This window comes from Ovis canadensis, chromosome 1 (genome assembly GCF_042477335.2).
Source record: "Ovis canadensis isolate MfBH-ARS-UI-01 breed Bighorn chromosome 1, ARS-UI_OviCan_v2, whole genome shotgun sequence".
NCBI classification, from domain to species: Eukaryota; Metazoa; Chordata; class Mammalia; order Artiodactyla; family Bovidae; genus Ovis; species Ovis canadensis.
Window position 1 is genome coordinate 182035888 of NC_091245.1, and position 27604 is coordinate 182063491.

Below are 27604 nucleotides of genomic sequence, written 5' to 3' on the forward strand. Positions count from 1 at the left end.
GGCTCTAGCATTGGAGGCGGGGTTCAGGGGGCAGAGAATTTTGCAAGCTGTACACGTGGTAGCGAAAGGCAAGAACCTAGGGAGTTTCAAGTTTCCTAAAGTTGGGAGGTTTGCAGGTAAGTACCTCCGTTCCCTACTTCTAGTGGGTGGGGGCTGCTGTGAGAGAGTCGCGTCGCGTCGCGTCTAGATCCTTCCCGGTTGTGTTGCAGTAACTGTCATTGTCCTCCCGCCATGTCTCTTTCATTTTCGGGTTCTCCTGGTGGGTCCTGGCTTCTGTAAATCCAGATCCTTCCAAATCGTGTGGCCTCATCTCATCTCAGAGAGAAAAGTGTCTCCTTTCAACAGGAGTCTGTTTAAGGGTCAAGTTCCCATGCGGAGGTTTTTCTAGATCATCCAGGGTGCCTGGGAGGGTTGGACCGATCTTGAACACCTGAGCTAAGCACTCCGCGAAGTCTGGGGTCCCTGGAGATGGCTCATGGAGTGAAGCTAAAGCCGTCGTTATTGACTGAGCCTAGGTGTTCCCGGGAACTGTCCATGCTGGGATATGTAGGTTCACAAGGCAGAGTAGAGAGTTAGATCGGCAGCTTTGGACCTAGTCATTTTGTAGTCGTATGACCTTAGGAAACATGTTTAATAACTCTCGGACCCTCGGTTTACTCAAATAGGAGCAAAAGTACCTAAATCATTAGAGTGTGGTACCCAGTAAAAATCAGTGTATGCAGAGACCTCTACTTGGAAACGTAAACTAGACTTGAGATTTGTGAAAGATCAGGGAAGCTTTGCCCTCAGACTACTGCACCAATCATGGGACCTGCTCTGTAACTTGAGTTTTCATTGGAAGGGTGATGGTTGATTAAATTGTGTTACATCCAAGCTATGCAATATCATAAAGTAGTTAGTTTCAATGGGTAAATTAAGCTCAGTGAATGTCACCAATAACACTATAGCAAAATGGAAAATATGACTGAAAATTGTATCTTAACATTACAGTTAGTATGTAAGCATTGCATATGTTTATGGACAAGATGAGACTTCAAACAGACTACCAACCTATTAAAGTACAGGCTCAAAAGGCAGAACTCTATGGTTTAAGTGGCTCTGCCATTTCCTAAATGGTGACTTTTTTAGCCTCATTTCATCTGTAAAATGCTCCTGATAATAGCATCTGTCTTAGATTGACGTGACAGTACATGTTAGTGGAGTTAGCATGTGAGGAACAGTACTTGACACATAGTAAAAACCTAATAAATATTGCTACTGTTGTTATATCTTTCAGTAGGTTATGCTAATTTTAACTTTTATTATGATTACTGACATATTTGGACTTATTTCTGCCATCTTATTCTGTATTTTCTATTTTTGATATACTTTTTGGTCTCTTTTCCTCTTTCTTGCCTTTAAATATTAACCCGTTTTTTTTTTTTTTTTTTAATCCTTCTCTGTCTCTCCCCAGTGGGTTTGGCAATTATCCATTGTCAGTAAGTTTTAATGGTTACTTAAAAATTTTAAACACACATACTTAAAGTTTAACATTTTTCGTGATCTCTCTCCTCCTCCCAAATAGTGAATTTTCGAATACTACCTCTGAATAGTCTCATCTTCTGTTACTAGTTCCCAGAGTTTTCAAGTCCATCATTTCTGTATGTCTTTCTTAGTTAGCTCAGTGCACCATATTGCTGAGAAGTCCTTCACACTTTTTAATATGCACATACAGACAGTGTAGAGTGTGTATTTGTGTGTGTATTTATTTATTTTTGTGTGTGTGTGTATTTATAAATATATATATAATTTTTCTTTTGCAAAAAATATGTTCACCGCTTGCTCTTTTCCCTCAACATATTGAAGTCATCTTCCCATGACAGTCTGTAGAGAATCCATTAAGAAACATTTTTTAAAAATCCCTTCTTTCATAAAGGAGTAGAGAAATATGTGACAGTGGAGGTGTTAAGACAGGTACAGTGCTGCCACAGGTGCAGGGAATCTTGGTTACCCATGTAAAGGCACGACTACTTGTCCTTAAAGTGATTAAGAGTTTTCCCACTAACCATTATTTCCAAATGGCTCTTCTAACGGTTAAGACTTAACCAGGAAGTGAAAGTGTGGATGTTTGTGTACCAAGAAAAGCATAACCCCAGAAATCTTAGAAGAGACTTATAGCAAGTGAAAAGAAAAAGGGCCAAATAAAAACCATTTAATATTTTGGAGACTGTTGGTTTCTTTCTTGAGAACTTTGCTTGCAGTAGTAGATTATATCACCGCAAAAACATATTTTAAAACTATGTGTATGTGTGTATATATTATATTTACATTACTCCATAATAAAAGCCTTTTGTGTTTGAGCTGTTAGAAAAGAGGTGCAATTATAAAAATACTAACCACAAATTGATCAGTAATTAGGAAAGGAAAGCTGGGTTCAAAGCTGGACAAAGTTGCGTGTTATTTTCTAAATATTGGTTTCTGGGTAAAATACATTCTCTGATGCTTTCCTCAGATTTCTTAATATTTGCATTCATTCTCACAATACAGAGAATCACCACTAGCAGTTTATCTATTGGAATACTTTTCCATAAACCCAATTGTCTACTTTGCCTCGCTTACTTTTTTCTTTGATGCCGTGTCCATTCAGTGTTTAGGGTAGGACTCTTAAGAAACCCCAAAGAGCAGAATGTGAGTACATTCCATCAGAGTCCCATACTGTGGAGAAAACCAAGTGGGTATTTCTCTCTAGCTGACATAGTGGGTTCAGGACACTAAGCTGAGGACTTTGAATTTCATCATTAAAGGTTTGGAGATTAAACTTTACATCATGTCACAGGAGAACCCATCTCTGCATCTAAGAGCACGCTGGCTGATGTCCACGAGAACTAACACAGACCTGGAATAACTGACCTTGGGTTCAGAATGAAGGAAGCTGTTTCTCTGACTGATGAAAGAGTGGCAAAAGGAGTTATGTATATACAAACATTGTGTTACTCTCACTTCAAAGATGTCATCAAAAGCACAGGCCTCCTGGCAGAGAACTGGGTTCTATACTCTGATTAATCTCACTCTCTCATTAGCCTCAGAGTCGTGGTTGTGGAACAGCAGAGTTCAAGTTCAAGTTCAGCATCTCTGGTAGTAATGATCAGACTTAACTATTCTCAGCATTTCTAAAGTCTAACGGCAATTATTCATTACCTGGGGTGTTAAATAGAGGTTTATTAAAGAGTTGTGGATTGTTTTTTTCTGAAATTGAGTTAACATGGAAAAGCACATTGTCTTATGCTGGCCAGCAGCTTTGTTTGTCAGTCTTGTTTATTAATAAACTGGAAAAATGAGAGGGTTTGATGAGGAAGAGTAATAATAAAAATTGGTAGCCTTCTAGAGTCTTAAACTTCATTTTTTCAAACATGCTAGTTTTATCCAGTAAAGGCTATTTCTACTTTTATATGGTCAACTCATGTGTATACGTTGAAACTCTTGACAAAGCTTAAACACAGATGAGACAGAATTTTTGGAGTAAGTGGAAAGTGAAAGTGAAGTTGCTCAGTCGTGTCCGACTCTTTGCGACCCGTGGACTGTAGCCCACCAAGCTCCTCCGTCCATGGGATTCTCCAGGCAAGAATCCTGGAGTGGGGTGCCATTTCCTTCTCCGGGGGATCTTCCTGACCCAGGGACCGAACCCAGGTCTCCCACATTGCAGGCAGACGCTTTAACCTCTGCGCCACCAGGGAAGCCCAGTAAGTAAGTAAGTGGAGAAACCAGCAAATTCTTCTCTATATGCCTTTCGGAAAATACGTGGGACAATGCAGTTTCTTACATTCTCAGATGTGTGTGAGTAGTAAGTGCTAAGTTCTTGCAGTATTAGTAACCTTGGTCCAATAAATTTTCATTAGTTCTTATTTTTGTCTCAAAAACCTATTGTTCCATGTTAGTTGATTCTAATAGAATAATAGGGTTGATTAATTAATCTTACGGTGAATTTCTCACCTTCATGTTTCCCCCTGCTTCAATTCTCTAGAACTTAGATTGCAAAGTACATTCTTTAACTTTGCTGTAAATGGCTTCAGAGCTGTTAGTTTAAAAACTATTTTTATCACTTGAAATCAGAAGATTATGTGTATTATTTGATAAATCAATAAGAAATATGATTTTGTAAACTAATGACTCTTTTCTTGTATTTTCTGTGTTACATTCTTATTAGCCTGTAAATATATTTACTTTTTTGGTATAAACTTCCTTTTATTTTAACAGTTTTAATATGTAATAACAGTTTTATAAAAAGTAGCTTTTATATTAAGTGAAGTGAAGTGAAGTTGCTCAGTCATGTCCGACTCTTTGCAACCCCGTGGACTGTAGTCCACCAGGCTCCTCCGTCCATGGGATTCTCCAGGCAAGAATACTGGAGTGGGTTGCCATTTCCTTCTCCAGGGAATCTTCCCAACCCAGGGCTCGAACCCAGGTCTCCAGCATTGCAGGCAGATGCTTTAACCTCTGAGCCACCAGGGAAGCCCACCCTATGTTAAAGCATAACTTTTTTCCCTTGAAAGTGATTTAGTCATGTACAACATTTTGCGACCCCATGGACTGTAGCCCACCACGCTCCTCTGTCCATGGAATTCTCCAGGCAAGAATACTGGAGTGGGCTGCCATTTTCTCCTCCAAGGGATCTTCCCAACTTAGAGATTGAATCTGCATCTCCTACCATCTGAGCCACAAGGGAAGCCCCTTAACCTTAACTCTGTATTTGTGTGGGTTCCAATGAGACTTATTTTTTAGATTTTTTTTTTTTTAATGTGGACCATTTCTAAAGTCTTCATTGAATTTGATACAGTATTCTTGTGTTTTGGTTTTGGGTTTTTTGGCCTCAAGGCATGTGGGATCGTAGCTTCCTAACCAGGGATTGAACACAAATCATCTGCTTTGGAAGGCAAAATCTTAACCACTGGACTACCAGGGAAATCCCCAGAGTTATTTTTATGTCTGTATTTGTGATAACTTGAAATAATGAAGGTTGAGTCATAGAAAATTGACCAGCCTTTCCTGAAATACTCATACTATTAAAAAAATTTTTTTTATTGGAGGGTAATTATTTTACAGTATTGTGTTCAGTTCAGTCGCTCAGTCGTGTCTGACTCTTTGCGACCCCGTGAATTGCAGCACACCAGGCCTCTCTGTCCATCACCAACTCCCGGAGTTCACTCAGACTCATGTCCATCGAGTCCGTGATGCCATCCAGCCATCTCATTCTCTGTCGTCCCCTTTTCCTCCTGCCCCCAATCCCTCCCAGCATCAGTTTTTTCCAATGAGTCAGCTCTTTGCATGAGGTGAGAAAGTACTGGAGTTTCAGCTTTAGCATCATTCCTTCCAAAGAATACCCAGGGCTGATCTCCTTTAGAATGGACTGGTTGGATCTCCTTGCAGTCCAAGGGACTCTCAAGAGTCTTCTCCAACACCACAGTTCAAAAGCATCAGTTCTCCGGCACTCAGCTTTCTTCACAGTCCAACTCTCACATCCATACATGACCACAGGAAAAACCATAGCCTTGACTAGACGGACCTTTGTTGGCAAAGTAATGTCTCTGCTTAGTTTCTGCCAAACATAATTCATGTTTAACATGAAATCACTTATTGAACCATATAGAAAGTAGTTATTCTTGTTTCTAAATTTCACAAAGATTATTTTATTTCAACATAAGAATTTATGATTCCGCAAAAAGGAATATTTGCATTTCTGAATATCTTTTAATTCATGATAGATAATGCTTATTTATTTGGTAAAACATCTTTTAAACAATGGTTGACTTTCAGTGTGGTTTAATATAGTGCTTAAGAGGATAGGATCTAAGATTGGAGCCGCTCAGAGAGCCATGTTATCTATTAATAAAACTGGGCCTTGCCTAACTTGCAAAAATTTGAGAGGATATAGTGCTTGCTGTACAGACACTGGTATTTCAGAATGCTGGATATCCAGTGACATTTTGCAAATCATCTGCCATGCCTGGTTACCAAGTTTTACAGGGCATTTAAAGAATTGGAGCCTGGGATTTGCTTTACTGAATAATAATTAAGACAATCCAACAAAGTAATTGACAGTGTTTTCTGATTTTTTTCCCCCTGTGTATCTGTGAAAATTAGAAAGTGTATCTTTTTTTTTTAATCAAATATTTTTCCTTTCCAATTGTGAAAGTAACTTTGCTTGTGAATTGCATCGATGCACCACAGTTTCTCACCTCTGTTTTTATAAGAACAAGGTTGGAAAATAATCCCACTTCTCAGAGAGAATCTCTGTTTATTTGTTCATATATATTCTTCCGTGAGTGCATGCTCAGTTGTGCCTGACTCTCTGTGATCCCGTGGACTATAGCCTGCCAGGCTCCTCTGTCCGTGGGATTTTTCAGGCAAGAATACTTGAGTGGGTTGCCATTTCCTTCTCCACGGGATCTTCCTGACCCAGGGATCAAACTCGAGTCTCCTGAACCTCCTGCATCGGCAGGCAGATTCTTTACCACTGAGCCACCTGTGAAGCCTATACATTCTTCCACATATTTTAATAGATAGTGGAATGCTGCTTTGGAACCTGTTTTCGTCATTTAATTACATGTTAGGAAGATTTACTATGTTGCCTAGTATCCTCTCAAATCAGAGAAAGGAAAAATAGATCAAAATAGTATTTCTTAAGCAGTATGACCTTTCTGTATACACATTTTCAAAGCTGAGAGTAAGCCTTGGCTTCAGAGTGCTCTTCCCATGATTAGTCTTTACTTCTGTCCTTTTATTTGTTTGGTTTTCATCAGCTGAGACAAAACTTCCCTGATTGAATTTACACATGGTTGATGTCATCATATTGCTCTGTGACTCTGGCAAAGGTACCTTATTCTCTCTGTCATTTCCCATCCCCCTATTCCTGATATCTAGAAAAATTCTAGACTGGGAAGTATATGAAACATGTTATTTATTTTTCTGTAAGTTGCTTTCTTTCAAAAATGTTTAGCCTTTAGCCGTCATGGAACTTCTGAATGTAATTGTTCTTTTCTTATCAGGACTTAGAGGAATCCCTTTAAGATGAAGCTAAATCTTACCAAGGTGGTTAATGGCTGTCGCCTTGGAAAAATAAAAAACCTTGGCAAAACAGGGGACCACAGCATGGACATCCCAGGCTGCCTTCTGTACACCAAGGCTGGCTCCGCCCCCCACCTGACCCATCACACACTGCATAAAATCCACGGGGTTCCTGCCATGGCTCAGCTTACACTATCTTCACTGTAAGTACGTGACCTGATCATTCACATGTCAACTTTAGCAGCAGCTTTGTTACCTTACTAAGTTGCAGTAAAGAGAAAGACTTTTTTTTGCTTCTGTATACAAAATATGTAGGCTTTTTATAGTGAAATCAGAAGAGAGATATCAAATATTATACATCATCTGACCATAACATGGAAGGCACAGGCCAGACCTACATGTTAGAGCTGCTTCACTTTTCCATACCGCCCTCATTGCCGCTGCTCCCAGGGGTGCCCATAATGCCCTGTAAGGGCTAAACTTGGGACCGCAGGGATGTCTTCACGCTCCAGCCTCAGAGTTTCCTTTGTCTCTGCATGTCCTCTACTTGCCAGTTTTACTCTAGTGTAACAGAACTAATAGAGTGAGGTCATTTTGTGTCATGTACATACTGACCTTATCCCTAATTGAAAAACCTGCTATTTGATCAAATTACTTTGCAAGATTGTATTAGTAACAGTCATTTTAAAGGAACAAGGGGAAGAAGAAAATCTAGATATTCTGAAGTCCTTGATCTTTGCCAGTTTCTCTTTCTCTCAGAGCCACTTGCAAATTAAAGACCTTCGCCCTGACTAATGAACCCAACCTAATGAGTGGGGACTCCTGAATATGTGTACTTGGTGTTTTGAGACTACGCTTACTGTCACGTGGCTCATTTGGCTGAGAAGAGGGCTTCAGTTGTTGCATAGAGTATCTGTAGAATGATTCATTATTATGGTACATATTTTTCTATTTTCTTATAGGGCAGAACATCATGAAGTCTTGGCAGAATATAAGGAAGGAGTTGGAAAGTTTATAGGTAAAAGTTAAGTTATTTGCGTGTGCCTTCTGGTATATTAATTTGGAGGTTGAAGATGCTCTTTGTTTTTTGACTCTATATATACAGTTACTCATTCATGAATATAATAAGCATTTATTGAGCATCTAAGAATAGGCATTGGGGATTCAAAGATGCTGCTGCTGCTAAGTCGCTTCAGTTGTGTCTGACTTTGTGCGACCCTATAGACGGCAACCCACCAGGCTCCCCCATCCCTGGGATTCTCCAGGCAAGAACACTGGAGTGGGTTGCCATTTCCTTCTCCAATGCATGAAAGTGAAAAGTGAAAGTGAAGTCACTCAGTTGTGTCCAGCTCTTAGCGACCCCATGGACTGCAGCCTACCAGGCTCCCCTGTCCATGGGATTTTCCAGGCAAGAGTACTGGAGTGGGTTGCCATTGCCTTCTCCTCAAAGATGAGTAGGAAACAATTAACTGCCCTAATGTGGTGTTGGAGAAGACTCTTGAGAGTCCCTTGGACTGCAAGGAGATCCAACCAGTCCATTCTAAAGGAGGTCAGCCCTGGGTGTTCTTTGGAAGGAATGATGCTAAAGCTGAAACTCCAGTACTTTGGCCACCTCATGTGAAGAGTTGACTGATTGGAAAAGACTCTGATGCTGGGAGGGATTGGGGGCAGGAGGAGAAGGGGACGACAGAGGATTAGATGGCTGGATGGCATCACGGACTCGATGGACGTGAGTTTGAGTGAACTCCGGGAGTTGGTGATGGACAGGGAGGCCTGGTCTGCTGCAATTCATGGGGTTGCAAAGAGTCGGACATGACTGAGCGACTGAACTGAACTGAACTGAACTGAATGAAACTCAGAGCCTAGTTGGCATAAAGATAAACTGGTGGTTCTAATAGAGTGTGGTGACTGCATTTGCAGGATCGGGAGTAGGTACATGTATGATGAAAGCCTAGAGGGAGGAACATATAACCTGCTGTAGAGTCCATGTGAACGGAGGTCAGAATAGAGACCTCGTGGGTCAAGGAGGAGTAGGAGTAAGCAAGGTTAGGAGGTGGGTGTAGTGGTGGTGGTCGACAGGTGTGGGCTGACGCTCCAGGAGGAGAGCGGAGACCTAGAGGTGAGGGACTGCATGGAACACACCTAAGACCCAAAGCAGGCTTGTCATGTTTGAGCCTAAAACTCGGCAGAGGGTGAAGAGTTTCTGATATGTTAATATTGTCTCTGTTCCAGAAATAGGATTTTAAATGCCAGCATATGTGTCCATTTATTTATAGGAAAAGCGTAGCAGTGACAGCCAGAGAGCCAACTCATCTCCAGACAGTTTGCTTCTGAAGCTTTTCCTCAGTGTCCGGGACTCACTTAAGTGACTGAAAATCCGTTCCCATTGGTTATTCACTTGCTGCTTCTGAGGGAAACCGCACAATGACTTGGTTGTCACAAGGGCCTGTATCTCTGTAGAGGAATTTATATAATACCATTTCCCTTGATCTGAGACCAATTTTAATAATTGGCTTTAAAGTATCCAAGCATATAATTAAGTGAAAATAGCTAATGTAAGCTTTCTAGAGATAATTGTAATAATTGCAATTGTAGAAAATAAGGTGGAGAACTGCAGAGATTTTTGTTGTTGGCTTTATATTTTTGGTCTTCAGCAAAAGCCTGTTTTTTTCCTATGAAAATGTGGCATATGAAATTTAAGTACAACAGTTCAGTTCAGTTCAGTTCAGTCGCTCAGTCGTGTCCGACTCTTTGCGACCCCGTGAATCGCAGCCCGCCAGGCCATCCTTTCCATCACCAACTCCCGGAGTTCACCCAGACTCACGTCCATCGAGTCCGTGATGCCATCCAGCCATCTCATCCTCTGTCGTCCCCTTCTCCTCCTGCCCCCAGTCCCTCCCAGCATCAGAGTCTTTTCCAATGAGTCAACTCTTCACATGAGGTGGCCAAAGTACTGGAGTTTCAGCTTTAGCGTCATTCCTTCCAAAGAAATCCCAGGACTGATCTTCAGAATGGACTGGTTGGATCTCTTTGCAGTCCAAGGGACTCTCAAGAGTCTTCTCCAACACCACAATTCAAAAGCATCAATTCTTCGGCGCTCAGCCTTCTTCACAGTCCAACTCTCACATCCATACACGACCACAGGAAAAACCATATCCTTGACTAGACAGACCTTAGTTGGCAAAGTAATGTCTCTGCTTTTGAATATGCTATCTAGGCTGGTCATAACTTTTCTTCCAAGGAGTAAGCGTCTTTTAATTTCATGGCTGCAGTCACCATCTGCAGTCATATGAGTTAATTAATATTTCTTTTTAATGAATGTCTTTTTGATTAAAAAAAACCAAGAAACTGTTATCTTGAGTCAGTGAAACTTACTGAAAAGGAGATCCATTTGCAGTGTCCTATAGTTTTTCTATAATTCTGTCCTTAGGGACCCATGATATGGGCTCCATTTATTATTAATAAGGTTACCTGTTGATTGTATAATTTCATCTTTCCAGTAGCAAGTTCCCCTTGGATGGTACCTTATTGAGAATGAACTTAATGTTACTTTCTTCAAAGCAAATCAAGTAGGGTCAACATTTCGTTAATCACTTTTCATTGTATCATGCTTCTGGTTATACATTTCCTTTGTAGCAACTCAGTTTCATTAGACATGAACGTTTAATTCTTCTTCTGGATTTGTAGGTTTCAAAAATAATCTTCATTCATGTTGACAGGCCTCCTATAATTCTAAGGTCGGGTGTGGGCAGTTTACTCTGCTTTAGTTACTTTATCTGTTCTGCTAGATATGAAGCCACATTGTGAAGCTGCTGTCAGTTACAGCACTGTGTAATTGCTGATGGAAGTGCTTTTAAGGGTCCTTTTTTTTGTTTATACAGGCATGCCAGAATCGCTCCTATACTGTTCCCTGCATGATCCAGTCAGCCCTTGCCCAGCTGGTTATGTAACAAATAAGGTATGTTCTCAGAAGGTCCTTCAAGGTTGAAGCTTTGTCTTAGGAAGTCAGCCCATTGGCTCTCTCAGATGCAAGGATTCCACTGCCTGGGATGCTGATCCATTCCAGATCCCTTTATGCCTTCTCTTTGTTTGTATGACTGTAGTGGGATGGTGTGGTTTGTAGGGCAGCCCACCGATGAGTTAAGGTAAGGAATGTGTCCTCAGCTTTCTCACTGTTGCCAAAATTTTGGGAGGAGAGAAAGGTCAAGTACATGCCCAAAAAAGAAATTGCTATAATGGTAGAAAAAAATACTCTTTTGGTACCATGCTTTATATGCAGTTTTAACAACCTCAGGAAAAGTAGGGAAAGTTGCTAATGAGTGTTATCACGTGTATAACTGTATATAGTAGGACTTCAGTATAATACTGTTGTTTAGAACAGAATTTGAAAACTCTAGATCCATAGCCAGAGATTTTAGCTAATCAAAACCGTATCCAAAGGACTTCATTAAAAGTTTTAATTGGAGATATGGCCCCATTGCTTTGTCCCAGAGGACAATGTTCTGGAAAGACTTCAGTATATACTGCTACTTCACAAACAGTTACTTTTTCTTCACCCACTTTATTGATATCAACAAGGTCTATTACTCTTACCTAAGATACCTTTTTTAAAATTTGTCTTCTGTTTTACACTTCTTTCTATTTTGCAATTTAAATTCAAAAGAAAATTTTGACCTTGCTTATTCCATTTATAAGGGAGAACGGATTCATTCAAACAGTGTTATGCAGGATGAAAAAGATTGTATGTGGTCCTCCAATTATGTACATCTTTTCTAAGAAGAGAGATGCTGTAGGGGAACCAGTAACCAAAGGAACATACAGAGATTCTTGTATACTATGAGATTTATGTCTTTGCATATAATGTATCTAACTATGTCTAATGAGTAAACATGTATTAAACATTCATCATGTGTGAGGCCCAGACTGTGTATAGACCTAACAAAAGCAGAAGATATTAAGAAGAGGTGGCAAGATCTTCACAACCCAGATAATCATGATGGTGTGATCACTTACCTAGAGCCAGACATCCTGAAACATGAAGTCAAGTGGGCCTTAGGAAGCATCACTACAAACAAAACTAGTGGAGGTAATGGAATTCCAGTTGAGCTATTTCAAATCCTAAAGATGGTGCTGTGAAAGTGCTGCACTCAATATGCGAGCAAATTTGGAAAACTCAGCAGTGGCCATGGGACTGGTAAAGGTCAGTTTTCATTCCAATCCAAAGAAAGGCAATGCCAAAGAATGCTCAAACTACTGCACTATTGCACTCATCTCACACACTAGTAACGTAATGCTCAAAATTCTCCAAGCCAGGCTTCAACAATATGTGAACTGTGAACTTCCAGATGTTCATGTTGGTTTTAGAAAAGGCAGAGGAACCAGAGATCAAATTGCCAACATTAGTTGGATCATTGAAAAAGAACGAGAGTTTCAGAAAAACATCTATTTCTGCTTTATTGACTATGCCAAAGCTTTTGACTATGTGGATCGCAATAAACTGTGGAAAATTCTGAAAGAGATGGGAATACCAGACCACCTGACCTGCCTCCTGAGAAACCTGTATGCAGGTCAGGAAGCAACAGTTAGAACTGGACATGGAACAACAGACTGGTTCCAAATAGGAAAAGGAGTGCATCAAGGCTGTATATTGTCACCCTGCTTATTTAACTTCTATGCAGAGTACATCATGAAAAACGCTGGGCTGGTTGAAGCACAGGCTGGAATCAAGATTGCTGGGAGAAGTATCAATAACCTCAGATATGTAGATGACACCACCCTTATGGCAGAAAGTGAAGAAGAACTAAAGAGCCTCTTGATGAAAGTGAAGGAGAGTGAAAAAGTTGGCTTAAAGCTCAACATTCAGAAAACTAAGATCATGGCATCCAGTCCCATCACTTCATGGCAAATAGATAGGGAAACAGTGGCTGACTTTATTTTGGGGGGCTCCAAAATCACTGCAGATGGTGACTGCAGCCATGAAATTAAAAGACGCTTACTCCTTGGAAGAAAAGTTATGACCAACCTAGACAGCATATTAAAAAGCAGAGACATTACTTTGCCAACAGAGGTCCATCTAGTCAAGGCTATGGTTTTTCCAGTAATCTTGTATGGATGTGAGAGTTTGACTATAAAGAAAGCTGAGTGCCGAAGAATTTATGCTTTTGAACTGTGGTGTTGAAGACTCTTTTGAGAGTCCCTTGGACTGCAAGGAGATCCAACCAGTCCATCCTAAAGGATATCAGTTCTAAATATTCATTGATGTTGAAGCTGAAACTCCAATATTTTGGCCACCCAATGTGAAGAACCGACTCACTTGAAAAGACCCTGGTGCTGGGAAAGATTAAGGCAGGAGGAGAAAGGAATGACAGAGGATGAGATGGTTGGATGGCATCACCGACTCAGGGGGCATGAGTTTGAGTAAACACTAGGAGTTGGTGATGGACAGAGAGGCCTGGCGTGCTACAGTCCATGGAGTCGCAAAGAGTCGGACACGACTGAGCTACTGAACTGAACTGAATTGAAACATTTATAATGTGTGAGGCCCAGACTGTGTTTGGGGCACAACCATAATAATAGATACTTGGTTCAGACAAATACAGAATGGTATGATAAAGGCTGTCTTCTCTATGAAAGAAATAAATACAAACTGCTGATAAAGTTTTTAAGAGTGAGCAATTGATTATGCCTAGTAAAGTTTGGGCAACACAGTAGAGAAAATGGCATCTAAACTCATGTCTTGAATAGTATTTACCAGGCAAAGAAGTAGGGGAAGGCCATCTCAATCAAAAGGAACAATGTGTTGAAAGACAAAAAAATCAGTCTGTGGTATAGTCAGAAACAACATGGGGTGGAAGAGAGAGAAAGACTGGGATTCTGGAAAAGTAGTCACAGAATTCTTGGGCTTTAACTGAGGAGTTGGCTTGAATGGACATTGAAGGACACTATGAGCTCTCAGGTCCTTAGAAAATGTGGAATATGGTATGGGAAACCTCTTTACCCACCATGTCTAGAAGATTGAATTGCCACCATCTCTCCAGCTGTAAAGAAGAATTGAATTTAGAATTGCTTTAATCATTTTATTATTTTCTTTTTATTTGCACATTACTCTTGCTAATTCCTCTCACCTTGTTCCATGGCAGTCAGTGTCTGTGTGGGGTGTTGGAGGACGAGTAGAAATGACTGCCTCCAAGTTCATGGCCATTCAGCAGGCCCTTCAGCCAGACTGGTTCCAGTGCATTTCAGATGGAGAGGCAACTTGCAATGAAGCAACTTCCATAAAAAGAGCCAGAAAGTCTGTTGACCGAACGCTTCTCTTCCTGGATAATTGTCTGAGGCTACAGGAAGAGTCAGAGGTAAAGCTGTACCTTTCTCCTGGGAACTCTAGCTAATTTACATTCCGTGTTACCACCCTTTCTGCCCCTCCTCCTGTTTCTTGCTCCTTACTTCTTGGTCTCTTTTACTCTCCTGGGTTTTTTTCTTCTCTGAATGCTTTATTGCTCTTTAGGATGTCTTAGACTCTCTTTTAATGCCCCACTATATGTTCTCTCTGGAAAACTCCCCTTAGTTTTAATTGCTAAAAATTCTAAAATTGTGTGTATGATCAAGATCACTCTCGTAGCTTCAGAGTTACACAGCCACAGGCCTTTGCTACGTTCTGTCACTAGACTATTCCTCTCATGCACCTCAGACTCAGAGGCAACAAACTCAGTATCTCCTCTCCTCACACCTGCTCTTCCTCTGGCTCTCCTTCAGCACTCTTCTCCCTGTGTGACAGTCCCTAGCTCCTCTGCCCAGAGATTTGAGTCTTTTAAGACACTTTTTAGTGTCCAGTTAATATTCAGTTGTTCAGTCCACCCTGACTCCAGTTCCCTCCATATGTCTGCAGCGTGCCCCTTCTGGCTCTGTATCCTGAAGGCATAGTAACCTCATCATCTCGTGAGCTGGGGAAGCTGAAGCTGTAGTAGTGAATAAGGGGTCTTGATAGCAGAGTTAATGAAGCTGGAAAGGAAGGCATTCATTAGGAGAGAGCAGAGGAGGTGGGAGAATGGGAGGCAGCGATCAGAGGAGAGACTTTTAGTGTCTGGTCATTTGTGTAGAGTAATCCTGAGCCACTAGCAGGCCCCACTGTGGCAAAGCACATGGAATTTGAGAAAGAACATTATTTTGAGTTTACTAATAAAAAATGTACGTCGGCTAATCAACTTAATATACATGAAATAATTAGAGGAAGCTTACTTGTCATTCTGATAGAACTCTCAGTATCTGAGTAAGGGTTCAGCGTGGGGACATTGCTGCAGCTCTGAATTGTTAGCTCTGCTAACAGTTATTTGCTAGCAATTGTTTTCGGCCGGTAATTATCCTTATAGGATGAGTAATGTTTGGATGAGTAGAAAGGAGGACAGGGAGTGTGACAGAGTGTGATTATTAGGAAGGCCAGATGAGCCTCAAATCCCTCTTGTGTGTTGTCGGCCACACTGTTTCACCTTGTTCTTGTGGGTTGGGCAAATGCTCGGGTCCCTCTCTGTCCCCCTTCTGCTGTTGTCTTGACATAATTATTGATAGTGCCCCCTTTTAAGTGTGCTCCATTTTAGACAATACAGTTATACTTTTTTTTAATTCACTTATTTATTTGGCTGCATCGGGTCTTAGATGTGGCACGCGGGATCTTTGTGGTGGCACACGGGATCTTTGGTTGTGGTGTGCGGGCTTTCTAATTGTGGTGTGCAAGCTTAGTTGCCTGGCAGCAAATGGGGTCTTACTTCCCTGGCCAGGGATTGAACCTGTGTCTCCTGCATTGCAGGGCAGATTCTTAACCTTTGGACTACCAGGCAAGTCCCTGGTGGTTACACTTCTTATACCCGTGAAAACGAGTTCCTAGATGGGGCTGTGCCAGTCACGTAAAGAAACAGGCCTGTGTAACTGTCTGCTTTGTATGTCTGCAAGCATCTTTTCCTCTCCCTGTGATTTCTTCCACTTATCCATTGAATCCTCTTATTCTGAATGCCCTTAAGTATCGAAGCTCCTTAAGATTCTGTTGTCATCTTTCCTTCCTTCTGCGTGTGTTCCCGAGGCCGGGCATGGTAAATAGGTTTCATCCCAAGGTGCTCAGAGCTGTGCACAGCGCGGCAGGGTGAGGAGAGTCTCTTGGCTGTGTCTAGCATGGCAGCAGGCGAGGGGAGTGGCAGGCCTGTGCCAAGCACCTGCTGCTGTCTAGCCTGGGCAGTCACACCAGTATATACATTGCCCTAACTTTTATTCCGTATCTTCAGTGGCTGATACCTCAAACTCAGAATGCACAAAACAGGATAATCATCTTCCCTCGCCCTCCACTGGTGTCCTAGGATTCCCTGTCTTGGCTCTTCTCATCATCTCCCTGGACATATGAAATAGGACCCAGGAGTTGTCCTGTTTTTATCTTTGTCCTCTCCCCAGGAAACTAATCAATCAGGTTGTGTTGAGTTGTTGATTATTCTTCCTGGCGAGGTTGCAGATCCTCTCTCTCCTCTTCACTCCATCGCTACTGCCTCAGTCCAGATCCCCTTCATCTTCCCCAATTATTCAAGTCATCTCTACTCCATCCTTTAACCACACTCACCCTCAGTTCACGCTCCGCACAGCAGCTGAAGTCTTCTTTCTGGAGGAATAGTCTGATTATGTTCCTCCTGCTTAAACCAAGAAGCAGGAGGAACATAGCCTTTTAGCCTCTTTATAGCCTTCCAGGCTCCCTTCCCACCCACTTCTATCGAAGAGCCACTGTTGATTGGTATTTTTCCTTGTAAACCTTATTTTTTATAGTTACATACACATAATTGTTACATATCTGCATGCCTCTGGTTTTTATTACATGAATATGATTATCTTTTCAGGAATTTGCTTGTTTTTTGTCTTGCAATTATTATCCTGTTAGTGTATATATTACTATGCATTCTGCTTTCTTTTTAAAACAGCTGTGTAGAAAGCCATACTATGAACATATTATACTTTACTTAAGCCTCTACTCTATGATGGATGTTTAGCCTGATTCCAGTTTTTCATTATTCTAAACATCTTTGCTTCATATGCACCAAAAATAAACTTTGGTGCATATGAATAAATATATTTGTAGGTGATATTCTTAGAAGTGGAATTTTAGAAGGTATAAAGATAAAAGTATTGACATTTTGGTAAATGTTGTATGCTTGCCCTAGCAAGAGGCTGAACCAGTTTTTATTCTCTGTAGTTGTCAGGGTGTGTAAGTACCATCTCTCTAACCCTTTTACCTCCACTATGTTGCTTTTTATCTCTTGACCTTTCTATCAGTGTGATGGGCAAAAATGATATGTAATTATTTCCAGGTTTAATTTCCTTGTGAGGTTTAGTAAGCTCTCCAGATGTGTTTTTCTGAAGTTCATATTCACATATTTGCCTAGATGTCTGTAGGGTTGTCCTTTGCTTAGAGGATTTATTGGAGCTTTGTCCATGGTGTAGGCATTTATCTATCCCTCCAAAGAGTACGTTCCCCTTTACCTTTGTTGATAGTGTATTTCACTAGGGATTTTTTTTTAACGTTTCTGTGCTCAATTATGTCTGCCTTTTCCTTTTCCTTTTCCTTCCGAAGCTTTATCTTGCTTTGGAAGGCCTACCTTATCCTAAGAGTATAAAAATACTAAATCTGTTTTTCTAATACTTGTATAACCATATCTTTTATGCTTAGATCTTTAGGGCCATCTGGAATTTATGTTTGAGAATGGTGTACAGTACTGATTTTTGTTTTATCTTTTTCCAAATGGGCAATCAGTTGTCCCAGCCAAACCCAGTGTCTCAGTTCCTAATGTTATTTATAACTAAGAGATTTTTTTATACCCCAAACTTTAAACTTTTTGTTTTGTATTGGGGTATAGTTAATTAACAATGTTGTGATAGTTTCAGATGAACAGCAAAGGGACTCAGCCATACATATATATGTGTCCGTTCTCTCCCAAACCCTACTCCCACCGAAGCTGGCATATAACATTGAGCAGTTCTATGGGCTATACGGTAGGACCTCGTTGGTTATCCAGTTTAAATATAGCAGTGTATACACGACCTTCCCAAAGTCCCTAACTGTCCCTTGCCCTGGCAACTGTAAGTTTGGCTTCTAAGTCTGTGAGTCCTAAGAGATTTAGAGGTAGGCTGCCGTCTATGGGGTCGCACAGAGTCGGACACGACTGAAGCGACTCAGCAGCAGCAGCAGCAGAGTAGACCAGGAGAACTATTTCTACAAATGAAAGCTGTTGCTTTTGTTCTTTTCCCCTCGTGTCTGCCGGGTGTGTGTTTAAGCTAAAGCATGACTGCCTATGTTGATTGTCTCAGTTTCTCTTCAGTCTTCTCTTACCTCGTTGAGTGGCTTTCATATTGTGTTCTTTGGAGCCCTTAACGTTCTCAGCAAGGAGAGTGTGCCATCCCCCTGCATGCTTCAACTGAGATCTCGTCTCTCCAGGGGGCTTCTGGTAACTAATGCTCATTTAAACAGAGGTCTCCACTACTGGAAACAGTTAAAAATGTTCAATCCTTTCTCACCTTAGGTCCTCCAGAAAAGTTCGATCATTGGAGTGATCGAAGGTGGAGACGTGACAGAGGAGAGGCTGAGGTCGGCTCGAGAAACAGCCAAGCGGCCGGTTGGCGGCTTCCTTCTGGATGGCTTTCAGGGGAGTCCAGCGACCCTGGAGACTAGACTGCACTTGCTGTCATCAGTCACTGCGGAGCTGCCTGAGGACAAACCGAGGCTAGTGTTCAGGAGGATGCAGGCCAAGCCTGGTGGGCTGTAGAATGTGCAGTGTAGTATGCAGTCTCTACATGGGCGTGTCTTTTGATGTTTTGATTATGTTCTTTCCAGGCTGAGTCTGCTTGGGGAAGTTTCCATCAAGGCCGTCTGGCCTTTGATTTTAGAATGTAGGACAGAGGACAGTGCCATGTGAGTTAGTTTATTTGATTCTTATAAGTGAGGGCAAGTATTATATTATTCTCCCTCATTCTTGTGCCAAATATAAATAATATTCTTTATTCATTATAACCTGGCTGCTGCTATTGCTAAGTCACTTCAGTCGTGTCCGACTCTGTGGGACCCCATAGACGGCAGCCCACCAGGCTCCGCTGTCCCTGGGATTCTCCAGGCAAGAACACTGGAGTGGGTTGCCATTTCCTTCTCCAATGCATGAAAGTGAAAAGTGAAAGGGAAGTCACTCAGTCGTGTCCAACTCTTAGCAACCCCATGGACTGCAGCCCACCAGACTCCTCCGTCTGTGGGATTTTCCAGGCAAGAGTGCTGGAGTGGGGTGCCATTGCCTTCTCCATCAATTATAACCTGGAGACAGGTAGAAAGTCACGTGGAACTCTGGCCTTAATCACAGAAAGCTGAGGACAGATCTGGGATCCTCAGTGGAATGAAGACGGGTTCTAGCATTAAGGACCTTTAAGAGGTTCTTAGATTTGAGGCAGGTAGTGAGGAGGAGTATGTTTTGAAATCAAGGGAACTGGCAGCCTAAGTGGGGCTGGCTGTTTCCATCCACCACAGGATTCACTCTGTGCTGGAGAGAAGAGTGATCTGCAAGATTTTAAGGCAAAAAAAAAAAAAAATCTGTAAGTTTCTGCGTACAGCTGATGTCTTACCAGACTATCCACATTTTTTTTTCTTTTTTTTAAGACTGTAGTCTTTTATCCCAGTTGGTATGAATATTCATGCTTTTTTTCCTGCAGATACATTAAGAAGTTTGATTATGGGGTAATGCTTATACCCCTCGGGCTAATGAGTAATATTATGTGTGCTGTGCTTAGTCACTCAGTTGTGTCGATTCTTTGCAGTGCTATAGACTGGAGCCCGCCACGCTCCTCTGTCCATGGGATTCTTCAGGCAAGAATACTGGAGTGGGTTGCCATGCCCTCCTCCAGGGGATCTTCCCAACCCAGGGATTGAACCCAGGTCTCCCACATTGCAGGCAGATTCTTTACCTGTAATGGTCTGAGCCACCTGGGACACCTTGAGTGATATACATATGTATGTAATTTTACTACTTTTTAAAAAAAGTCCAGGTATAGCTTGTAGTTAAGTATATGGATTTTAGGCATGCCTTGATGAATTTTTATTCCTGTATATGCTTGTAAACACCAGCCAGAACAAGATATTTCCAGCACCCCAGCCAGCATTCTCCCCACCCTCGCCCCAGTTTTATCCTAGCCCTCTGTGTTCATTGCTTTCCCTCCTGTGCTTATTTCATTCGGGTGCAGATGACAATTCAGCACTAGTATTTCTAGTCATTTTCTGGACTTCTTCTGAATTAAATGCTCACAGATGTCTGTTACTGGATTTGAAAGCTGGGATTGTTTTTCTTTCTCTAAGTGTGTAGAAATGCCAGCTTCAGTTGGAGAGGAGTTCTAAAAACATGACATTACTTGAAGGAAACTGTAGTCAGAAAAACCAGCATATATTTAAAGGTTCTGGTTGTTTAGTATTACATAAGCCTTTTTTTGGACTTCTTTTAGAAATCAGGGAGTCTATAAGCTTTTCTCTGCCAGTTTATAAAAGGGACTATGAGTAGAAAAACAAACATAAAAAATAGCAGCCAGCCAGCCCTGATCTATTGCATCTCCCCATCTTGTTTTAGTGGCAAAACCTAGTTGAATATTATTAACACTCTCAGAATGCATTACCTATTGCCTCTAGAAATACCATCTCATTCCACCATGCAGACATTTTGTTAATGGAGAAAATATAAAGAAGCATAAAGAAAGCTAACTAGATTCTTGGATCCTGTGGGCAGAGTTGAAATTCCGAGAGTAAGAATTGCTTTGTAAATGGAGCTATGAAGAATACAGTAGGTAAAAATGTCTTTCTTGAGCCAACAATGAAAAAGAATTATAAGCAAAGTATAGTTAAAACATGGAAGAGTATTTGAAGGGGAAATAAAGCACACAGCTTTGCACTGAAAAAAAAATCATATGTAGTGGATAGAAAGGCTACAGAGTTCAGTCCAAGACTCTGGAGATTGTTTCAGAAGGGATGAGGGGAAAAGAAAACTAACCCTTATTAGCTTCTCTTTGGAGTCAGAAACTACACTCTGCTTTTTCAAGTACATCATTCATCCTCACAGCCAGTCTATGAGACGTGTGTTCTTGCTTTTGTCTTTAAAATGGGAAAACTAAAACTCAGCGAGGTTAAGAAACCTTCCCAAAGTAACACAGCAAGTAAATAAATGGCAGAGCTGGGATTCCAATCCAGGTTTCTGCTGCCAGAGCTCTGTAGTCTTTCTGCCACACCTCTTTATCTGCTGCCTGCCATGCTAACCAGGACTTTCATCATTATTACTGTTAATGCCCTCTGGAAAGACTCTGATTTCATTCCTGGCGTTGTCCTCATGTCACTGTATGTATTACTTTCACAGGCTCATCTGTGGTGTTAGCCGGCCAGATGAGGTGCTCGAGTGTATTGAAAGAGGAGTGGACTTATTTGAGAGTTTTTTCCCTTATCAAGTGACAGAGCGGGGATGCGCCCTGACTTTCAGCTTTGATTACCAGCCGAATCCTGAAGAGACATGTAGGTCTTTTGAAGTTAATCTCTGTGTCACCCTTAAATTCTTTCTATTTCCTATCAGCTTTCGGCTTGAGTCACAAACCAGAAATATGTGCATACTGTAAAGCCAGCCTTTTATAAAACTATATCTTTGTTTCTTATCTGCACACCCCGGCATGTTGGCACACAGAACCAGGCACTTAATACTACATACATAGCTCATCAATATTCGGAAGTGATTTTTGTAGGGAGCAGAACCAAGAAAAACAAAACCTCTTCTATTAACAGCCAGAAAAAAAGAACATTCAGAGTGAATGAATAGTGATGAAAATCTAAGAAAAGAAAACCTTTGAACTGCTTGGTAAAAGTTAATTCGTTTTTTCACAAAGGAGTTCTTGTCTGTTTTTTGCAAACCTCATGCTAAAATACAGGGAGTCTCACCCCCTCTGATCATAGTGTTACTTTGCTTTTTTTTTCATACTGAGATGTGAAAGCTGTTTTCCTCTGCTAATGTTGCTTTGAAGCACTGCCATTTGCTTCTATTGTTTAGTTATTCAGAAGTCAAGAAAATCAGTTTCAGATCCTAATGTTTAGCTGGCAATGGAAAAGGAACTGGGAGACAGACTTTGGGTTGGGGTCCCTTGAAGTGTCTCTGCAGTGTTTCAGGAGAGTGTTGTGGGCCCATTTGCCCTCTGTCCTTCAGAGTGTGCTTCCCTTTCCCGCCTGCTGCTCCCCTTAAATTTGAGTAGGGTCAGAGACTTTTTTAAAGGCTCCTTTTATTCCCTGCAAGTGATGAAAATGTCATTCAGGATTTGTTACACTTCTGTAACACAACTTAAACATTAATCTAAATGGAATTACTTCTGGAAACAAAATCAATCAAGTTGATCAAATTCTTAAGCAAAGGAGGCCCGGTTTACTATGTTTTAGACAGACTAGAACGTGTACCATAGGTGTACTATATAGGTGTACATGTGCTAGATAGGTGTACCATAAACACCTTATAAATGTTCATGGCTTCATTTACAAGTGAAATTATTTCTGCCAGCACATAGGTGATTGTTAGTCATTCTGTACTGTGAATATGCAAAGCTCTACAGAGAACCTGGTGTTGAATTCTCTGGAACAAACAAGTTCCTTTTGGGCCAGAGAAAGCCAGATTTCTTCATGATTGGAAAAACTGAGTTTAAACATTTTTATTAAAGTATTATTATGAATCATATTTGTGTATGTGCATAGTAAATTGGAGCTTTTTGCCAATTACAGAGTGAAAATTCCACAAGAATTAGTTGCCTGATGTAGGCAGTAATTTCCCCAGTGACAAGGACTTTTCAAAAGCCAGGGTTTTATTATGGTTTTCCACGTCAGCATGCCAATAATGGCAGCAAAATTAGAATAGCCATGGGCTTAATGCTCAGGTTACATCGCTTTTTCCTTTCACCTGGGTGAATTTACCTTCCTGGGACCATCTGCCCATTTTCCTTGGGCCTAACATTGTTATTACTCCTTCCCAGAAATGCTTCTCTACTTGCACTCTGGCTGGCTCTTTGCATAGTAACTAGTGTTTCTCTCGCAATTCCAGCAATGTTCTTACTTAAAGCAAAGAGTTCAAGGGAACAACTCAAATTCCCATTTAATTCTGGATTAACTGAGTTCCCTGGAGGGCCAGAGTCTCCATACAGAATACATAAATTAAAACCATATTCTACTTTTAATCGGTAATAGAGGCAGTTACAAAGCCCAATGAATTTGCACGTACATTATGATAAGACATGACTCCAACACACAGGCACACACATTTATTCTTTCCCTCCCCCTCTGTCTTACACACACGCAAACATACACACACCCAGCTGGTTTTTTAAAAATCATTCCTTAAGAGTAAGATTATAAGATATATACTTGTAGCCATGTTTTGCTAGACATAGTTGAATCTCCAGGTTTTGATACTATAGATTACAGGTCAGTGATCACCTTGTTACAGGTTCCTTTTTTTAATGTGGGTGCATTTCCTTAAGATAAGTTCTAAGGAGTGGAATTACAGGGTCAAAAGACCTGAAATAGTAACTAAAACAAAAATTCTCCCAGTGACCCCTCTTTATCTGACCTTCATTCAAGACTTCTTATTGGTTTGCCCTCAGTATTACAACAAAATGGAACACAGGAAGAAATAAAATATGTGGATCAAACAAAGAAAAGTAAAACAACCAGTTGCAACCAAGAAATGACATCATATGAAATTAACCTAAAGGAAAAAAAGTAAGGATTGTTTTTTTAAATTTGATTTCTGTCTTTTTAATTTCAGTCTGTTTTAAAAGTTTTATGTAACTGTTCCCTTCTCAGTTTATGAGTTCATAAAATATTTATAGTTGGACATTATTTGGGCCTTCTCAAATTCAGTGCTAGCAGAACTCTTCCCCCCCCCCCCCCCCCCCCCCCCCCCCGTGGATGAATTTGTGTACTTTGTCTTGTCAGAAAACTGAGGCTTGATAACTAATGTTTTAGAAGAGCTGTCAGGAGGATTAGACCAAATCCACTGTTTGGTGTTTCTTATAATTACTTTAAATAATGACAGTATAAAATAAGAATTTCAAGATAAAATACAACAAGATTTTTAAATTTTAAAGAATTTAAGCCATCTTGGTTATATACAAATTATAAATCTGAAATAAAGTATTTGCCTCTATAAAGACTAAACTATCTTGTAACTTTGTATTTGGCCAAAAGTGGAAATAATCAGTGAACAAGTGAGTGGTTTTTCTGGAACTTGGTATGCTTGTTTTAATGCTGGGGTATTTTTGGTCTTATGTAAAGGGACATTTTAGGGACTCAGACTTATTTATTACTATCTAGTAACAGTACAAACTTGAAAATTTATGAAAGAATATGAAATTCCTAGTTCTTCTTTCTGTAGCGACTTCTTGATTGTAGGTCTGAAGTGCTGATGCTTACCATATTTGATTTACTGAAAAATAGCCAAGGAGATTCATTTCTGTTTTTAAAAAGCTAGGGTGATACAAATGGTTACTACTAAAATTCCCTTTACATTGTAGAAGTCATTGGAAACTGCTATATTTATCAGCAATAGACTTGAAGCTTTGGAGATTTGGCATTCAGATTGTGGTTCTGCTCATGACTGTGTGACTTTGGTCAAGTCACTTACCTTCTTTTTAATAGCTGATAAAAGATAGTACATATAGTGCTTAGCGTGTGCCTGTCTGTGTCCTTTACCATATTAACTCATCTAATTCTTGTAACAGCTCTATAAGGTAAGCGCTAGTAAGGCATTGTTATTACCTGATTACATTTCGGATGAGAAAACAGACCCAGGGGGAGATTAAGTGACTCTCCAGAGTTGAGTTGTGAACCAGGAAACAAGCCCAGTCATTGTAGCCCCAGAGCCTTCCCTTTTAGCCCCCTTGGCCAGTCTTCATTGGTAAAGTGACAGGAAAAGTGTCTTTCTCCATGGGTGGTTGCAGAGATTAAATGAGACAGAACATATAGAAGTTTTTTGTAAACTGCAAAAAGCTCTGCAAGTAAAAGGTCATACCATCTCTTCTAATATTATAGTTCTGATGGCAAGTGGGAGAAGAGTGTCATTTGTCAGAACCGCGTCTCCTCACATTTCTGTGTGCCTTTCAGTGTGACTAACCGTGCTCAGCAGGAGGCAGTGAGCATGTGACTCTGCTGCTGCTCCTTGGGAAGCCTTGGTCTAGGAGGCTGTATCCATCAGAGCTGGACTTCTGAATCTCCTGGCCCGCTGTGCTCCCCATTACCTTTTGACTACATTGCCCTCTTCAGCAGGTGCCTGGCACTACATTTGCTAGTCGTGTTACTAACTGTTGGTTATGTGCCGCAGAATAGGTGATCTGGGTTATCAGTTTCTTGTGGAATATCACTGTAACTTCCTTCCTCAGGTACCAGGAGGACTTCAGTCCTCTCGTGAGAGGGTGTTCCTGTTACTGCTGTAAGAACCACACTCGTGCATACGTCCACCATCTGTTGGTGACCAACGAGCTGTTGGCTGGCGTCCTGCTTATGATGCACAACTTTGAACACTACTTTGGATTTTTCCACTCCATCCGGGAAGCGCTGAAAAGTGACAGACTGGCTCAGCTGAAAGAGCTCATCCGCCGGCAAGCCTCCTGAGACGTGGCAGTCTGACTCTTCACGTCGAGCCTGCACCACGGTTGTGATGTGGGAAGAAGACAGCCAGAAGTGATCATAACTTTAAACTTTAATCACTTAGTTTTGAGATTGAAGTCTGCTTAAAGTAGGAACATCTGTACTGAGCTCTGCCCACATGAGGCTAAAGAGACTTCTTATGACTGAAATGACCTAGATTGATCAGAAGAAATTAAAACATGACCTTTCATATTTCTACAAATAGAGATTTGTTTAGTCAAAGATAAAAAGCTTTAGATATAAGAGGACAGCCTTGATGTGGGGATGATGAGAATCTGAGGGTTCACTGAGTTGGATTGGAACTTGAGATGATTGGTCATAAGTCGCATGACCTCTGTGGACATGTGCCTGCTGACCAAGAGAAATCTAGCTGATTCAAGAGTTTTCTTCATTTTAATCCTAATATTCTCAGGGGCCTCTTTTGGATTCTTCTGCCTCCCAAGCTGTCCTGGCAGTGCAGTCAACCAGAAATGACTCTTGTGACTTCACCAGACTCACATCTCCATGGAATGTGGAGCTCTCACGTTGCTCCAATGACCAGTTGGCGCAGGGCACACTCTTCGTTTGACCATATGGTCTGTCTGTGACTTGCCTCCCTAAAGTCACCGCAGTTGCCTGTGTGGAGCTGAAAGTTTGCATTGCAGCTTTCATCTGGTCATACAGATCCACGGTGGTCTGCCTTTCAGGCTCATTCATAGTCGAGCCACATAATGACTGAAGTTCCATCACTTGGGGAAATTCAGTCACTGTGTGTTCACTTGGACGGAGCCCTGGCCTGGCTCTTCGGGAATTGGGTTTCAGTTACTTAGCTGTAACATTTGGGTACATATCACTTAACCTCCCCATTCCTGTTTCCTTCTGAATAATGGGGACAGGCATGGTGAAGAGTGCTAGATGAATATCTAAGATTCCATCCAGCTCTTAACATTTGGGGAACAAGAAGTTTTAGATTAGAACCATCGCTTCACATGTATCACTATTGCCCTGATTTAAAATACAGTGGTATCAGGAGTCAGGCAACAGTAGAGATATTTGAGAGCCTAAAAAGAGGTTTGGCCCATGGATTTTAAAGTGGTTGATAAATTGGCATCAGCACGTCCTGAGGCTAGGAAGGCCTTCCCTGATCATATCTCATTCTATGAATTTTTTCTGCTCTTGTCAAGGAATGACGTTCATGTTGATGGTATGACAGGTGATTTTTATTTAGAAGTGCTTTTCTATATTTGTCAAGTTTTCTGTAAAAAATACACATACGTGTGTGTTTCACACATAGTTTTTATAAAACAACAGAACCAAAAAGATGCCTTTGTTTTGTTTGTAGGGGTATAAAATATTTATTTTATATTCTTATGCTGTATTTCTCTCTTTGTTCATTTTAGTGGGCGTTACTTAACATTGTTTTTAATTATGTGGTTACTGTATATTTATATGTTGGGTGCCTATCTATATGGTCTTCTTTTATTAGTGGTTTAAGAATGTACATGAATTCCAAAGTTCCTGAATTTCAGAATTCACAGATACTCCGGTAACCTCTCCTCCAATGAATGGCAAGGATACTTACAAAAGACAGAATTTCTATTCTCAAGAATCTTCTTGTTTTGAAATATATTGGACTGGACTTGTTCATATGTTTATATTCCTGTTCAATGTCAAGGCCATTGTTGGAGGAGTATTAATAAATATCCTAGAATCCATATAAAATTTATGAGCTTTATTTGTGTTAAAAACGCTGAAAATTCTGCCCAACTTTGTCCATTTCTTTGGATCTTTTTCTTATTAGCACCTTTGAAAGAATATTTCTTTCCTTTAAACTGATTAAAGTCAATAACCAATAAACATTTTTAATTAAAAAAA

At 40.8% G+C, this 27604-nt stretch overlaps 1 protein-coding gene across 1 annotated transcript; it reads left to right on the forward strand.

Annotated features, from left to right (window-relative positions):
* Nucleotides 1-27604, forward strand: QTRT2 (queuine tRNA-ribosyltransferase accessory subunit 2). The gene is made up of 9 exons (XM_069554137.1): nucleotides 1-116; nucleotides 7023-7244; nucleotides 8004-8059; nucleotides 10923-10999; nucleotides 14181-14393; nucleotides 18585-18784; nucleotides 21438-21589; nucleotides 23707-23824; nucleotides 25483-27604. Exons 2-9 carry the CDS (start codon nucleotides 7045-7047, stop codon nucleotides 25712-25714), a joined length of 1248 nt encoding a protein of 415 aa, XP_069410238.1. The 5' UTR covers nucleotides 1-116; nucleotides 7023-7044; the 3' UTR covers nucleotides 25715-27604.